The sequence below is a fragment of the Galleria mellonella genome, unplaced genomic scaffold (genome assembly GCF_026898425.1).
Source record: "Galleria mellonella isolate WM207_F2 unplaced genomic scaffold, CSIRO_AGI_GalMel_v1 utg32, whole genome shotgun sequence".
NCBI lineage: Eukaryota > Metazoa > Arthropoda > Insecta > Lepidoptera > Pyralidae > Galleria > Galleria mellonella.
In genome coordinates, this window is record NW_026442075.1 from 415,950 (window position 1) to 433,874 (window position 17,925).

A 17,925-nucleotide genomic window follows, 5' to 3' on the forward strand; every position below is an offset into this window, starting at 1 on the left:
CGACGGAAGATCGGCGACTCCGCAGTATATGTTTTTTTTTATGTATCGTATCACACTCGGTAGACAGTTCACGTTGCCTTTTCAGTATACACTCAACCGAAGATCGGCAACCGACAATTCATTGAAGGTAGCTGCTGCTGCTGCTGACCTTCTATATTATATATTAAATATAGTTCGGTGGCTAGTAGATCTAACTAGGTGTGAATTGTTATTAAATAAAGAATAATAAATTATCAAAAAAAAAAAAAAACTTGACAGCCAGATATGTCATGTTACTCTATAACCTTATGAGGTTCAAAATGTTTACCACATTTTTTTGAGAAAAGTAAATCTGTTGTCTGAGTTTTAATACTGGCTGTTGACATTGAGGTTTTTTAGAACAATGTTTAATTTTTAAATTTGTTCTGTGTCAGATTTTTATAAGACATGTCTCTTATTTTTTTCACTAAACTTATTATTTTATATCACAAATACATATATGTTTTATTACTGCATCCTGCTATTTACAACGAAATCAACAGATCAAGTTTAAATTCACTAATAGAACATATGTTTCTCGATTGAGCTAACCTTGAGTAACACAATAGACAATAGATAAAGTAAACCAAAGCTATCGAAAATGGTATAAAAAAAACATAGATTTACCTATCTAAAAAACAGTGTCATGCCCTGCGATTTCGATATTTTTTTAATTATACTATTAATTTAATATCAATAACGTAACAACACAATAAAGAAACGTAACTACAAAACACAGACACACTTGCAAAAACATGTCGCAGCTAAGCAAACAAAATATTGCATATTTGTCAACTAAACTATTCCAATGACTAATTCAGACAATAATAAATTAATAATATATTAAATGTAATCTAAAGACGATAAGAATATTTTAATAATTACATTTTAAATTTAAGTATGGGTGTTTAAGAAATGTATTTTATATAGAAAATTTAGTTTTGAAATCAGATACTAGATGGCATATCATCATAATAGCCGATAACTGTTTGCTAAACATAGACCTCTCCCATAACTCTTTCAGACCCAAGATTTTTTTTCTTTCAGATTAAATATATTTTCGTGTTTTGAAGCCAAGCCATCTTGCCGGCATGCACGAGGCTGAGAGACTGCACCACCTAACCGCTAAAATGATTTCTTATTGGCTGGTTTAGAATCTCACTATCATGTTATTTCAGCTTCGTGCGTAAAAATGAATTGCGCGCGGTTTTAGAATTTTTTAAAGTTACAACTCACGCCCGTATCGTTCAGGTCTGAAAGGGATAAGGGGGATTTTGCCAGTAGTTGTCACGCTTAGGCCGGTTGGCAACCGCAGTTTAGCTTTTAGTAATGTTTTAAGAGAGACGCTGCTGCTCGACTATTAAATTCCCTTAGTCGCGTCTTACGACGCCCACGAGAAATGAAGTGGTGGCCCATTTTACGTCGGGACCACACAGCAATAAAGTCGTTCAATGGTGGCAAACTATACGAAAACAACGACCGTGATATCTTGTGGAACCATGTCTTAAATTAGATAGATAGATAAACGTAATTTATTTAAACCATTTAAGACATACGTAAATTAACACAAATGAGTTCATACAATCAATTACACTTTTTTTAATATAAAACAAAAGAAAATACGAAAACATATTTTCGTAATTTTTTTTTTCATTTAAGAGTTTCCTCTTGTCGGTGCAACTAATTCATGCATCTTCTTCCAGCCAGCTCTATCCCAGGCCATATCCTTGACCTCCCTATACGACATGACACCTAGTGTTTTTTTTATTTGTCCCATGTAGTTATTCTAGTAGTTGTAGTTTTCGTCATATGTGTCTCAAAATTATTATTAAACCCATCCCCTTATAAAAAAAAAATTGCATGAATCAATCCATGTGTTTAGGGCACGAACTATTGACGCTATGGTAACACAGACATGTACAAACGCAGGCAGAGAGGAACGTACACAAAAAGTTATACCGCTATTTTTGGGCCGGCCGACGATTAAAAATACTCCACTATGTCTGCAGCATATTTCGGTTATGAACACTTTTTCCGCTTGCAAATATTTCTGTTATGAATATGTTTAATTCTTAGATATTATACGTTTTTAACTTCAACAAGATGTAGGTACAATTCGGTTGTATTTTTTTTTTATGTTTATTACCTCATAACTCTATTTGTTGTAAACCGATTTGGAAAATTATTTTCTTAACTAAAAGGATATACTTGTAGATTATTTCCATAGAAATTTTATCAAAATTATTCCAGTAGTTTAATTTTTAAATAAAAAAAAACTGGCTGTATCACAATTGAAGTCGGTTTTCTTTTAGAACACAATTTTAAATGTGAGACAAATTTATCTAGGAATTTACGACAATTTTACCAAACTTAGCAGTAAATTATTATCAAATGGGGACGGTGATCCTAGTTACTAACAATTTATTTTTTGGAAATGTCAAAAGGGACACTCACATCATTGCTGTTGTGTAACCCGTACGGACAAGTCCTGTTGGCCCGGCAAGCGGGCACGTCGACCATTGTCATCAGGTCACCAGTCGCATCGCGCATCACCGACCAGCCCGCGATTATAGCGATCACCAGGTATGAAAACGTTGTCAGCAGTATCGCCAGCAGAGTGCCCTTGGGTATTGACTTCTGGGGATCCTGGTGGGGGCAAAGTCTAGGTCATTAAATTATATATAAAATACAGAATTATCAATATAGTACTAGGAGAGCAGAAGCCTATGAGAGGTTAACTAAACAACGAACACTTCCAATAAACTTCTGCTCTCCTAGTACAATCTGTACCGTATCAGCGACTTAACATTATCAATTTGTGCATGAAATATTAAAATGTGCGCGATCAGTGAAATAACTGAACCAAAAACAGTGTGAAAAAAACACACAATTCCCCAAAACCTTTATTTTGAATTTAACCTATATTTGAATTTAGGTTCCCAAAAGTAGGCGATACTGCTACTCAGTGGACCCAAATATCTTCTATATCTCAGATAAATAGCCTTAAATTCAATATCTTTGTTCCATGTGCCCTTCCATGGTGGATCCAGAGATAAATAAGAGTGCAAAAGAATAAATAAATAAAAATGTTAACGGGACGATACCTTCAAATCACCGGATATGTTGGCACCGGCCAATATGCCTGTCGCAGCGGGAAAAAATATGGAGAATACAGAGAAGAAATTATGCTCCACCCCTTCATAATACCGGTAGTCCGACCACAAGTTCTCATGTAAAACCGTCACTGAAAAAAAAATATACAATAAAAAATCTGAAATAAAGTACTAGGAAAACAGAAACTTGTAAGGCTAAATTGAATCTAATTAAAAAGCATACTCACTGTTATAGCCTACAAATCCTTGGGCGGCCTCCAAATCGCTCTTAGGTCCTATGATAGATCCGATGCAGAAGTCTGCAATAGCTGCCAACAGTATCACCAACAGTACGATCTGGGCCTTCGCTTCCCACTCCATGCCCACCATTACGATCCCGGTTAAGAGAACTATTGTTATGCAACCGTAAATTGCTTGATCCTAAAAAAAAGTAATAAATAATTAAATTAATGAAATATTAAGTTTTACATATATATATATATATATATATATATAGAGAGAGAGAGAGAGAGAGAGAGAGAGAGAGAATTATTCAAGAGGAAGATTTATATATGTAATACATGCATAATATAGTAGAGAAACACTGATAATTTTAGAGAAATTTAGGGAAATCAATCTTTACCTCTTTTATGTAATAAAAGAGGTAAATTAGCATTCGTCTCACTTTACGGTAAGTGATCGATACTAGCAACATCAGAGTAGAGGGAGGGAAAGAATTATTAGTAATGCGGGCTACCAGTCCCATTGCTAACAATATACCTAGTCAAATAGACCTCCACACGACTGGCTAACTGACCTGCCTTTTCATTCTCACCTACCATCTGCCACTGATGTCCCGGCAGTGTATACCGTTAGCGCAGGCAAAGTTACCACTCCGTTATTATCCACTAAAAAAAAATATACAACTCAACTCACCCAACTCTTGCTGACCATGTAACTGGACTCCGGTATGAGTGTGATGAGCGACTCCCCAAAACCGACCACGTACATGGCACAGGCCACGGCGTTCGCCATCGAGAATATCAGGCCTATGGAGCCGCCGAACTCGGGGCCGAGGGAACGCGATATCATGTAGTATGTACCGCCTGCAAATAAAAACATCTCTCTATTTGTCTATGTATTTTATATAAAAAGCCAGTAAAAGTAAATATAAATATAAATTCTTTAAGTGGTGCAATAAAGAGTAAATAAGTAAACAAACATACCGGCCCGCCTTATGGACAAATTCATTCACAAAATTTTGTATGCACGTACTATTTGAGATATTGAAAGACATAGGATACTCTTTATCGCAGTCAATCATCTACCTTACACCTGGTAACTCGCGTTAATTTGAGGGGAAAAGGATTGTTAGTAATGAAAACTGAGAATCCCATTGCTAGCAATATACCCAACCAGGTCTACGTCCTCGCGGTTCCCCCTGGAAACTATCATGGTTAATTCCTGATGAATTCATCACGATGGGCTAACTGGCCTGTTTTCATTCTCATCTATCACCCTTCACTGGTGCTCCGCCAGCGTATCCCGTTAGCGCAGGCGGGCTTACCATAACATTTTCACCCATAAAAAAAAACTCGCGTTAATTACTTTTAAAATTTTATATCATTTAAATAAAAATATTAATAATTATAAACATCATTGATATTTTTAGTAGTAGCCTGCCTACTTTTATTCTAATTTTGTATGTTAGCACACTATGTTTATAACATTGATTTGGCTTTTGTTGACATAATGTTATAATTATTTTTAATGAATAAAAATAAATAAATAAAATAAAATAAAAAACATACCTCCTTTGATGACCCCGTTGGTACTGATGGCGGACATGGAGAGCGCGGTGATGGTGGTCACAACCGAGGTGGTCAGTATCAGCAGCATTGACTGCGCTGCCGTAAAACAACACACGATCTTTGAACATTGAACATTAACATTAACATGAACATTAAACATGACCATTGAACATGAACATTGAACATGACCATTGAACATGAACATTGAACATGAACATTGAACATGAACATTGAACATGAACATTGAACATGAACATTGAACATGAACATTGAACATGATCATTGAACATAAACATGGAACATTGAACATTAACATTGAACATGAACATTGAACATGGCCATTGAACATGAACATTGACCTTGACCATTGAACATGAACATTGAACATGAACATTGAACATGACCATTGAACTTGACCATTGATCATGACTATTGAACATGAACATTAACATGAACATTAGACATTTTATTTGATTAAAGCTTCAACTGTAGATTTTAGATCATATAAGCAAACTGCATTTGAAAATTTTGTACTTTGTTGACTTTCACCAGTTGAAGACTGTACAAAAGGCTAAAATCGTCTACTGGAGTACCCCGGTCCCACTCGTGTTTTTGCCGTTAAGCAGTTGTGTTTGCATGTCTGTTTTGTTTGGATGATGCAATATGGTATCACTACCATAGTACTAAGATGTTATGTCTATAATTTGATAGTTACAGACATAACACCAATGCATAAATTGCTCATGGGTGTCACAGTATATACTATCATGACCAATGTGTTAATGTCTATAAGCTACACCTCACCACTCTATATTAGATAGAAGTAAACTTGATCGCTGTAGTATAAAAAATTAATATTAAAATGTTAAGAAGTTAAAAGGCCCACTTTAAAAATAAAACAAGTATACTAACCGATGCCTGCTTGTCCAACGACCCATGACAAGCGCAGGAAGAGCATGACCCCCCATATGTTGAGGAGGCATCTCATCAGCACACCCTTGATCCATCCAAACTTGACGTTTGAGGTTCCTATGGTAGGAGCGCCGTCTGGATCCTTCTCCAATGTTTGACCAGGCTAAAAATATATAATATTGAAAAAAATATCGAATTATAAATTTGTATAAATTACATGAGGGAGGCAGCCCTAGCAGTTGATTCTAATAGAGGTGTTTTTGAATTAGGTTCAACTTAACAACATTATATTATAATATTATATCTCCTTTAATACAACTTAATTAAAACAATTTGAATTTTTAAATTTTAAACAATACTCCCACTCGGTTATTTTTTTTTTTTTACTTAAAATTATTATAAAAACACATGTAAATGTAATTAGTAACTAATCGAAACATTTAATCGACTATTCGATTTTCCATTTGTACTACTATTATTTATTATTACGATATACATTAGCAGACTGTTTTATGTTCGAGTCAATTATTCATTCGTTTATATTTTAATTAAATATATTAAATTGCAACAGTTTTTTTTTTATTATTATTATTTTACTAACACTGGCTAGAAAGCCATCAGCCTATAAAATTACAAAAAATAAAAGATAATTAGATAATTAGGTATACTTATTTATTTTTATTTATTTATTCATTAGTACAAATATGTGTACTTGGCGGACTTAATGCTAAAAGCATTCTCTCCCAGTCAACCATAGGGAAGTATTAGAATACTCGAATGCGGTACTACTAATTATTAATATACATACATACTTAGATACTTGTTTGTTTGCCACCACAGTGGTATTAAAAAAAATTTACATATACAGTCGTTAATTTTTTTTTTACAAACACCACTAGATGCCAGGCTTGACACTATTATTTATATGGCATAGATAAAGAAGTTTTATTTTCTCTACTGGCCTAATTCTAAATATCTAAATTATGTATCTACGCTGACATTTGTTTCGTTTTTATGATTGATCGATGGATATTATAATGGACGATTGAGCAACAAACATCCAAAACCTTACTTTCACATTTATAATATTTGTAGGCGTGTAATAGGAAACTACGTAAACAAACATAATTAAACCAAAGAAAAGGTTAGCCTCCCACACTGATATTATTGTTCATGAGTGATAATGGAATGGTAACCCCGCCTGCACTATCGGTATACACCGGCGGGGCACCAGCAGCGGCGGCTTTACCCATTGTGAGGCTCCGGACGGTAGGTCTTTGCGAGGCTCCGGGCGGTAGATCTTTGGGCTTAGCCTTTGTCCTTCGTGAAAAGTATGTGATGAATAAGTGTGTGCAACTAGGTCTGGTTGATTGATTTAGGTATCTATCATATTTGACGAGAAATATTAAAGCTATACAAATGAATAAAATTTGAGTTTCAATTTAATAGAAATTTTCCACTTATCCAACTATGTCTTATTTTGCCTGCTTTCATTCTCACCTATCATTTATCACTGGTGCCCCGCCGGTGTATACCGATAGCGCGGGTGGGGTTACCATTCCATTATCACTTAAAAACAAAAACAGCTCTATTGCGGGGGGAGAAGGATTGTTAGTAATGAAGACGTTAATCCCCACTACTAACAATATACCCTATCAGGTCGACCTTCACACGGTTCCCCCTGGAAACCATCGTGGTTAATTCTTGTGGACTTGTCACGATGGGCCAACTGACCTGCTTTCATCCTCACCTATCATCCATCACTGGTGCTCCGCCAGCGTATACCGATAGCGCAGGCGGAGCTACCATTCCATTATCATCCATTAAAAAAAACGTAATTCAATAAAATATGTATCCATGCCGGATAATCTATGTCTAGTTTTTTTTTTTCTTTAGTGGATGAAAATGGAATGGTAACCCCGCCTGCGCTAACGGGATACGCTGGCGGAGCACCAGTGAAGGCTGATAGATGAGAATGAAAACAGGCCAATTTTTTTTTTTTTTTTTTTATGCAACTTAGAATGACAAACAAGCTGACGGCCCACCTGATGGAAAGTGGTAACCGTCGCCTATAGACATGAGCAGTACCATGGACATAGCAGACTATACTGTTTCACCCATGATACCCCCCATGCGTTGCCATTCCTGAGGACTCAGGTGTTATTCCTCTGTACCCCGTAAATCCACTGCCATATCCCACCCTTCAAACCAAAACACAGTCATGCAAACACAACTGCTTCACGGTTGAAACACGAATGGGACAGAGGTACCCAAGCAATCGACTTTTGTACAAAGTCTCCCTCCCTCTGGCCAATTAGCCCATCATGATGAATTCATCAGGAATTAACCATGATAGTTTCCAGAGGTAACCGCAAGGAGGTCGACCTGGTTAGGTATATTGCTAGCAATGGGATTTTATGGATGGGATTTAGTCTCCATTCCAACAATCCCTTTCCCCCCAATCTGTGTCTAGTTAACTTCACGCCAAATCTCTTACTGTACTTTTCCATCTCTTTCTAGATCCGTTATACACGTGGCAGTTAATATTCTCACAGCCTTAATTCAAGAAGCATGCCCATAACTAAATTATACCACTAACAAAAGGTCAATATGGTTGCAGTAGCGTAATGAAACACCCACGCGAGTACATACACTATGATGCGGGTCGCAATCCCTTGAACTTGGGTTAATTAAATCCCACATTCTGTAGTACCTAGATGTAATTATCCACGGCCTACTCCTAAACAGGGAGGGAGGGGGGAGGAATTGTTAGTAATGGGGAATAGTTGCCTTATTTCTAACTACATATTCTGTTAAATCGAACCACGCGGTTACCTCCGGAAACCATCGTAGTTTTTTTTATGGGTGATAATGGTATGGTAACCCCGCCTGCGCTAACGGGATACGCTGGCGGAGCATCAGTGAAGGGTGATAGATGAGAATGATAACAGGCCAGTTAGCCCATCATGATGAATTCATCAGCAATTAACCATGATAGTTTCCAGGGAGAACCGCGAGGAGGTCGACCTGGTTGAGTATATTGCTAGCAATGGGATTCTCAGTCTCCATTACTAACAATCCTTTTCTCCCTAACCATCGTAGTTTACTCTTAATGAATTCGTCATGATTAGTCAACTGACCCCCCCCCCCCCCCCAGCGTATACCGATAAGCGGGGTTGTCATTCCATTATCATCCATATAAAAAAAACTTCTAATAATAAGTTAAAATCGTAAACATCAGCAACTAGGGGGAAAGGGATTGTTAGTAATGGGGAGGTTTGTCCCCACTGCTATCAAATATACCCTTTCAGGTTAACCTCCACGCGGTTGCTTCTGGAAATCATCGTGGTTTACTATACCTATCATGCCTCACTGGTGCCCCACAGACGTATACCAATAAGCAGGGTTATAATTCCATTATCATCTATTTAAAAAAAATCAAATAAGTTGAAATCGGAAACGTCAGCGACTATTATTATACAGTAGTCTACCTTGGTGGTTTCGCGGTTTAAACCACCGTCTCACCTTCCAATGGTTACGGGTTCAATTCCCTCACAATACAAACACTTGTATTCGTGAGTAAGTCTGTTACTCACTGGTGCTCCGCCAACGTATCCCGTTAGCGCAGGCGGGGTTACCATACCATTTTCACCCATCAAAAAAACACCTCATTAGTAATGACCCCCTTTTTCCCCTTAGTAATGCTATCAAATAGTCATTAAACAAGTTGACGACGCATTACATGGAAAGTATAATCATAAAAATATTCACCGTGTTAGGAAAAGCCCGCATATTTTCACAGCGCGGTTTTTTTCCGTATAATTCTGTAACATACAAGAAATTGTATGCAACTACACGCATTCGGGGAAAATAACCGCATAAATATTCGATATGTCTTTTTTCCACTAAATTAATATAGTGTCCTATTAAACTTATATAGTTTCCACGGAAATAATGAACTGTTTCGATTAAAAAAAAAAAACTACAGTTTAAATACGAATATATATACTTGTAAACAAGTACCGTGTGGTCCCGGCATAAAATGCCACTAGTTTTTTGTTTTTTTAAAAGGTGATAATGAAATAGTAACCCCACCCGCGCTATCGGTATACACCGGCGGGGCACCAGTGAAGGATGATAGACGAGGATGAAACAGGTCAGTTAGCCCGTCGTGACGAATTCAACAAGAATTGTTCACGATGGTTTCCAGGGGGAACCACGCGGAGGTTGACCTGATAAGGTCATATTGCTAGCAATAGGGCTGTCAAACTCCATTGCTAACAATTCCTTCCCCCCAATGCCACTAGTTATATTCAGTTCACATTTGTTTGTATAAATGTTTATGTCTATTGAATTAAAAGTGAAATTTAAATCAGACTTAAACAGAATAGAATAGAAAATATTTATTGCCGGAAAAACACAGTATTACAATAGAAAATACAGAAAATACATAAGAAGTGTCTCATACTAGGCAAAAGGAACTGGCTCAGCCGATGCTGTGAGTGTCCCAGCGCAATGTGAACAGCTGCACAGCGCTGGTTTTCATCCAGTCCCTCTCATAACAAAATACAACAAAAATGCAAATGGATACAACTGCAATTGCCTCTTAAATTAACATATATGGCGTGAATTTACTGGGTACAGAGGAAAAACACCTGAGTCCGGAATGGCAACGCATGGGGGGTATCATGGGCGAAACAGTGTACTCTGTTATGTCCATGGTACTGCTCATGTATATAGGCGACGATTACCACTTTCCATCAGGTGGGCCGTCAGCTTGTTTGCCATTCTAAGTTGTATAAAAAAAATCCGATTCTGCTTTTCATTGGTGTGTGAGAAATGAAAGTAAAAAAAATCGCAAACCGCTTTCCAATTATAATGTCATGTTTACTGATAAAAACATTCCTTTCACGCACTATCAGCAAGTACAGTCGGGCCGAACATAATACCTCTGTCGTTATCGTCAATTTTTTTTTTCATTAGTACATACATGTATACCACCCCTTCCTTTCCCGTGGATGTCGTAAGAGGCGACTAAGGAGACTTAATGGCTAAGGGATGCGGAAAAACCGTGGGAAATCATCGTGCTGAATTCCAGGTATATTATTATTATTGTAGGTGTATACATCACGATGGGCTAACTAACCTGCTTTTTCATTCTCACCTATCATCCATCACTGACGCCCCGCTAGCGTATATCGTTAGCGCAAGCGGGGTAGCCACTCCATTGTCATCCATTAAAAAAATACACAAAATTAGACAATTAATACTAGATGGCGCTAGTCTCGACTGACTTGTGGTTTTTATAGATTACTTAGTAAAGTATTAAAGATAATATGAAGTAAAATTTCTGAATTGGCAAGTAGATTTTATAATGTATGATTATCAACTGACAAAAAATACACAATATTCAACTTCTAAAACATCAAACCCTAAGTACGGTTGCAAACCCACCTGCTAAGCGTGGCAACAACTGGCAAAACGCCCCTTATGTTAAAGGCTAGGTCCAGCAGTGGACAATCAACAGCTAATGCGAAATCATGCATACAAGTAGCCGCGTCCATACCATAGTATCAAGATAGGAATGCCAACTACGTAGTAAGCAAACGCCGTAATCAATTAATTAGGTCTTCAATTAAGACGATTACCTGGTGATCCCTGCGTCACCAGGCCAACAGTCAACCGTAACGGACCTCATTATGAGTAGTTACATTAAGGGCACATGGATGTCATCACACTACCATTGTACGTAAACCTATTCTTAAAAACTTTCATATTTACGTACAAATGTTATAAAAAAAAAGGAAAATTTTGATTGTTTGCTTATATTTAATATTACAAACTACTCAACCGATTTTAATGATTCTTTCACCTATAGAAAGCTACATTATCAGCGAACAACATAGGGTATATTTTATTTTAAAAAAACCATGCGAATCCGGGTGCCCAGGATAGTGCTAGTTTATAATATTCCCACTATTCTTTCTCATTTTCTACTACAGTTCCTTCACGCAAAAATTACTGAGCGAACTTGAATGAAATTTGATACATGGACAGATGATCTTTACTTAACATATTGAATACTTTACATACTGGTGTATGCAGGCAAAGCCGCAGGTTACAGCTAGTATTTCAGATGTGAAAGTTACTTATTTAACGGATTAATGGATTTAATTAAAATTTGGTATATAAATTTGCAATCGTTTTGTCGGTGAACGGTCTTATCCCAATCGGTCTGAAATAACATCTCAGACGGTTGAGATTCTGAGGCGGCTCACTACCGGGAGATGCAGAAAGCGGTGCTCTTAGATTCTGCCCGCATGGTACGCCAGTTTCCCTCCCTGGGGCCCTGAACCCCAGCCGACTGTGCTTCTGCCGGGGGCTAGTTTGCCATCTCCTCTTCTTAAGAGGGGAGATGTAAATTTTGTTAAAAAAAAAATCTAGAAAGGCGGCAGCGTGTCCAGCCAAGTTCAAAAAATAAATTATTAATATTACATGTCAAAATATAAATTTTCTTTTTTCTACTTTATATTTTATTTTATATTATAAGCTGCGTAGACCCTGACATGGAATGGACCACTCCTTCCCCTTTTTCACTTAATCAGTTTTAAACGGTTTTCAAATGTTCATTTCAATTAAATCTGATACACGAGTAGGTTGTATTGTAACCCATAAGATGCTTTATGTACTGATATGCGCGAGCAAAGCCACAGGAAACGGCTAGTAAAAATAAACATTAAATCTTAATAAAAATGTCAGACTCCCAATAAATCTATTTTAGCTAACAAAGTGCTATCTTTTTCTGTTGCGCTTAATTCTCAAACAAAATAATTCTTTTAAAATAACCAGTGATATGCACTTTCACAAGATAACACACCTAGTTCAGTAAAACACTTAACTTTCTTTACGATTCCAATAATACCATTCAGGGTTACAATTCTCTCTCTTATTTCGACAAAATGACGCACTACGCTGCCATGTTTACTTTATGCATTAACCATTCTATGACACTTGGGCTGTCACGACAAATCCAAAAATACCTCAATATTTAAAATTCAAGCCATTTCAATGATACGATAAAATGAAATCATGAAAGACATTACTCATATACAAATCTGTCCCCTTCAATATTTTTATTCAATACACAATTCAGCTTTGCCATTCTTGAATACTACAGTTTTATGTCATAATGACCTATAGTGTTACGCTTCTAACTTAATTTAACAAGTAGAAATGGATCCACAAAAAAAAACTCCAACTTTAATCATGACAAAACCAGTTATTTTGATTTGAAAATCGAACTACTGAACCGATTTTGATGGCATTTCTATTTTTAAATATAAAAAGAAAGTGTATCCTCTAAAAATTAAAATTTAAGAATTTTCCAAATCCGTTTACATATTACGGAATTCTAAAGCAACAAACATAATAAACTTTTGCAAAGTTAAGCTCGCCTTTGTACATTTGCTTTCCACTGTCCTATTTCTGTATATATTATTTGTATGTACAATGTCTTAACGGCTTAACCTAAGGGCTTAACTAATCATTAAGAAATTTGATATACACGCACTATATGGGATGGAGAAGAATATAGGCTAATTTTTATCAGTAAATATATTCCGGTCATGCAGACGAAGCCGCGGGCAAAAGCTAGTAAAGTACAAATAAAATAAAAAACATACAACCGAATTCAGAACCTTCTCTTTTTTTAAGTTGGTTAAGAACAATCATACTGACAGATAATAATGAGGTCGCGACACTTCGATAACCTTCTATATAATATAAATACTCATAAACTTGCAGGGTTACCTTTCTAGAGAGCGACGCGTTGTGCAGTTCGTCGAGGGTGGGTCGTGGTGCGGCGTGCAGCGAGAGAACGTTCCTGTAGTTGTCCAATCGCGGCAGAGCCTCGCGGGTGAAATGCCTGGTAACAAAAAGTATTATATCAGCCTTTATCTGTCCACTCCTGAACATAACCCTCCCCTCGGGTTTGCCAGTAGATGCAACGCTTGGCAGACGGATTGGCAACCTCAGTTGGGCTTTGGAGATGTTTTAAGAGGGACGCTGCTGCCCATTCCTCGCCCTGCCTTAGTCGCCTCTTACGACACTTACGGAAAAGGAAGGCGTGGCCTCTTCTATACCGGGACCACACACAAAAAAAGTATTAACTAATGAAAATCCTGCATATTGGTCAACTTAAATAAACAAAAAAACAACAAAGAGCGACTTTGTCGCGAAACAAGTGGACATTTTGGTCTGCAAATTTTGAAACACGATTACTCTGTCTATTACGAACTATTAAAAAAATATATAGCCAAATGTCACTCATTATAATATAAGAATTCTAAAGATATCACATATACCCAAATTTGCTCAGGAATTTAAAAGTTATGATGGAATAAAAGAACTCACATACAGATAAGAATCCTGAAAATATTACACTGCTTGTAATTGGAGAAATGGTATAATAACGGTCTCTTTGAACTTGAAAAAAGGAATGAAGCAGGCCCAAGTCTTCTTTGAGTATTTTACCCTATTTCTTTTAGCCATTTATCTAGATATAGACATGAAATGCGTATTTACAAATGGTATTATGTATTAATTGGGTAAATAGGTATTATGTAATTCATTATTTTTCCAGCTCATAATTGTTTAATATCGTTTTATCTAAATGACGTCTGTAAAACTGTTTATATAATAAAAAAATATTAAAATTTAATTATTGTTGAAATTGACTTTAAAATCGATTATCCGGATTTTTATTTAGATATACAGAATACTCCTAATAATTTTATTTGATTCGAATAATCGAGATTATACTATAAGTGTGAAAAATGGCATCGCTAGAAAGGCAGTAAATAATGACATGACTGCAATAAGAGATGAATGGAAGAGAAACAAATTATACTGCCCCAAACAGATTTTAAGCAAGGGGGCAAGTAGATTATAATGATCTTGTAATAGTTGGATTTCGCCAACCACGAACCTCATGTATCCCACTTAGGGCAACAACATCATAATTTATTTTATGAGTAAAGATTTTTTCAAAAACATAACATGTAAAAAAATACCAAGTCTCGCAAACGCAGTTCTTCCACTACAAAAAGTTGTGAGATTTCATGTAAAACCAAACCAGTTTAGTTAGTGTCTATGGAAGCACCTGTTCAACAACTTTATTATAAATTGTCATCTAATCAATTATCTATCACCATTTATAGTGAGCGTATCAATATTAAACATCGCTTTTACTATAATAATTATAATAAAAAATGACGATTTAAGGTAAAAAAAAAAATATAATTTAAAAATAGTAATTATTATAGAAAACAAATTTATAATAAATGATATATTGACAATATAGTCAGTTATAATGTCCTCCTAATCAGTAAGCGTTCAAACTTCTTGTTTTATACACAATGAATTTACAAGGCGGTCCAAAGTGCCGTGAGTCGTTTTGAGATAAGGATGGTTCAGCTGTGCTCGACTTGGCAGGAGTACTGCCGTACCCCCTGACACTTTTACCGAGTAACTTACTTCGAAATTACTATAACTAAAAATACTGGCTAGTCCAGCAAACGTTGCTTTGCCCCTTACCAGGTTTAAAGGAAGAGGAACTGTAAAATTAATATTTCTCAGGTTGAAGCAAACAATACATTTATAAAATTTAGCTAAAATCAATGCAACGCTTTCAGATATTATCGTAAACGAACGCGGTGAAACGGGATTTTTATATATTAAGACAATAATTGTAAAACATTCGTTCTACTCTACATTTTTTTTTTATACAACTTAGAATGACAAACAAGCTGACGGCCCACCTGATGGAAAGTGGTAACCGTCGCCTATAGACATGAGCAGTACCATGGACATAACAGAGTATACTGTTTCGCCCATGATACCCCCATGCGTTGCCATTCCTGAGGACTCAGGTGTTATTCCTCTGTACCCTCTAAATTCTCGCAATATCCCACCCTTCAAACCGAAACACAGCCATGCAAACACAACTGCTTTACGGCTGAAACACGAATGGGACAGAGATACCCAAGCAATCGACTTTTGTACAAAGTCTCCCTCTGGTATTTGTGATATATATGTTATATATGTCACTTTATACACCCGACCGGTTAGACTTCCTTGAAACCGGCTTTTAAAATCTCGAAGCAAAGCGTAACAATTCGAGTGGCAGCAATCGACAACATCAATACAATATTATATATCTACACTAATATTATAAAGAGAAAAGATTTGTATTTTTGTGTGTATGTATGTTTGTAATGAATAAACTCAAAAATTACCTTGCCGATTTCAAAAATTCTTTCACCATTAGAAAGCTACATTCACCCTGAGTAACATAGGCTATATTTATTGCAAGAAAAGATTAGGGATCCTTACTAAAACTTTAGTAACGTAACTCGAGGTGTAAAAAATGCTATACAATATCTTTCGTCGCGTGCGTTGCGGAAACTATTGGTGATAGAACAAAAGTATGTTCTACAATATTGAAGAAAATATCAATAACTACAAAAAACTTCGCGACACTACATGTCCAACTATTATCGTTATGTCACAATAACCACTATAAATGTTGTAAAAATGTCCACCCGTGCGAAGCCGGGACGGGCCGCTAGTGAATTGTAATATATAAACTTGAATTTATGTTGATTTCATGGATTGTTGGAAACTTCAATTTACTAGACTATGAAACGGTAGTGCCTTGGACCTGTTTGCTAAACAAGTTTCCCCACTTTTCTCAGACGACACTTTTAGTAATAATAGTACTACTTCGTACAGAACAGTCGCTCCTTGCTCTAGAGATCTGAAACTGGTAAAATAGGGGGGGGGGAGATGAAATTTTCAATAATAGGGTCTAGTGGTCCCATCAGTAGCAACATCCTCTAACAGGTTGACTACACGCGGTGCCTAGAAACCGTCATGGTTAATTCTTGGTGAATTCATCACGATAAGCCAACTGACTTGTTTTCATTAAATTCATACATACATATCTGTCACGCCTGTCATTAAATTCAAATTATCTTTATTTAAATGGACTTATTTACAAGTACTTTTAAATCATCATTTTTTTTTATTGTTATAAATAAACATGTTACATCAATCTAAAGTATCACATATAAAATGCTGTAAAATAACCGGTCAGTTTTTTTTTATACAACTTAGAATGGCAAACAAGCTGACGGCCCACCTGATGGAAAGTGGTAACCGTCGCCTATAGACATGAGCAGTACCATGGACATAACAGAGTATACTGTTTTGCCCATAATACCTCCCATGCGTTGCCATTCCTGAGGACTCAGGTGTTATTCCTCTGCACCCAGTAAATTCATGCCATATCCCACCCTTCAAACCGAAACACAGCCATGCAAAAACAACTGCTTCACGGTTGAAACATGAATGGAACAGAGGTACCCAAGCAATCGACTTTTGAACAAAGTCTCCCTCTGGTAAATTTGAATTGGTTGATTTTTTTTAATTAAATGTATTGATTTTCGCAAATTCTATGTACTTGTGCGAAGCCGGGTCAGATCGCTAGTTTCAAATAAAGTCATTCTTACTAGTTCACTACCAGGTATCTATCGTATGGGAAGCATGCATATGTAAAGGATGAAATATCAAACCTGAAGCTCTTGCCATATTTGGTGTCAGTAGCAGTGAGTGGGTCGTCGCTGTCCAGACCAGACGCGTCCGATTCCTCAGTGGCGTCCTCTGGCTTATCTACCTCCATCTGAAACAAAGCAATATATTTGCTTGTACTTATTTCATTCGTATTGTATGTCTAGCTACAGAGAAAACTATTACGACATTCTACATCTGGGGTGGCCGAATTGACTAGACCCAAGATCCACTTAGACTTTAGTATATTTAGACTTTGTACAAAAGTCGATTGCTTGGTACCTCTGTCCCATTCGTGTTTCTACCGTGAAGCAGTTGTGTTTGCATGGCTGCGTTTCGGTTTGAAGGGTGAATGTGATATGGCGTGAATTTACTGGGTACAGAGGAATAACACCCGAGTCCTCAGGAATGACAACGCATGGGTGGTATCATGGGCGAAACAGTATACTCTGTTATGTCCATGG

At 36.6% G+C, this 17,925-nt stretch overlaps 1 protein-coding gene across 2 annotated transcripts in view; it reads right to left on the minus strand.

Moving 5' to 3' along the window:
* LOC113522110 (bumetanide-sensitive sodium-(potassium)-chloride cotransporter-like) overlaps nt 1–17,925 on the minus strand; it is a 58,644-nt gene that overhangs the window by 21,915 nt on the left and 18,804 nt on the right. For both annotated transcript variants that reach the window (XM_052896300.1, XM_052896299.1), the window contains exons 2-9: nt 17,467–17,573; nt 13,643–13,757; nt 5,834–5,996; nt 4,922–5,017; nt 4,047–4,216; nt 3,359–3,551; nt 3,123–3,262; nt 2,473–2,664 (exon numbers count right to left, since the gene is read on the minus strand). In XM_052896300.1, the coding sequence (XP_052752260.1) occupies nt 2,473–2,664; nt 3,123–3,262; nt 3,359–3,551; nt 4,047–4,216; nt 4,922–5,017; nt 5,834–5,996; nt 13,643–13,757; nt 17,467–17,573 (1,176 nt within the window). The remainder of the gene's footprint in view (nt 1–2,472; nt 2,665–3,122; nt 3,263–3,358; nt 3,552–4,046; nt 4,217–4,921; nt 5,018–5,833; nt 5,997–13,642; nt 13,758–17,466; nt 17,574–17,925) is intronic.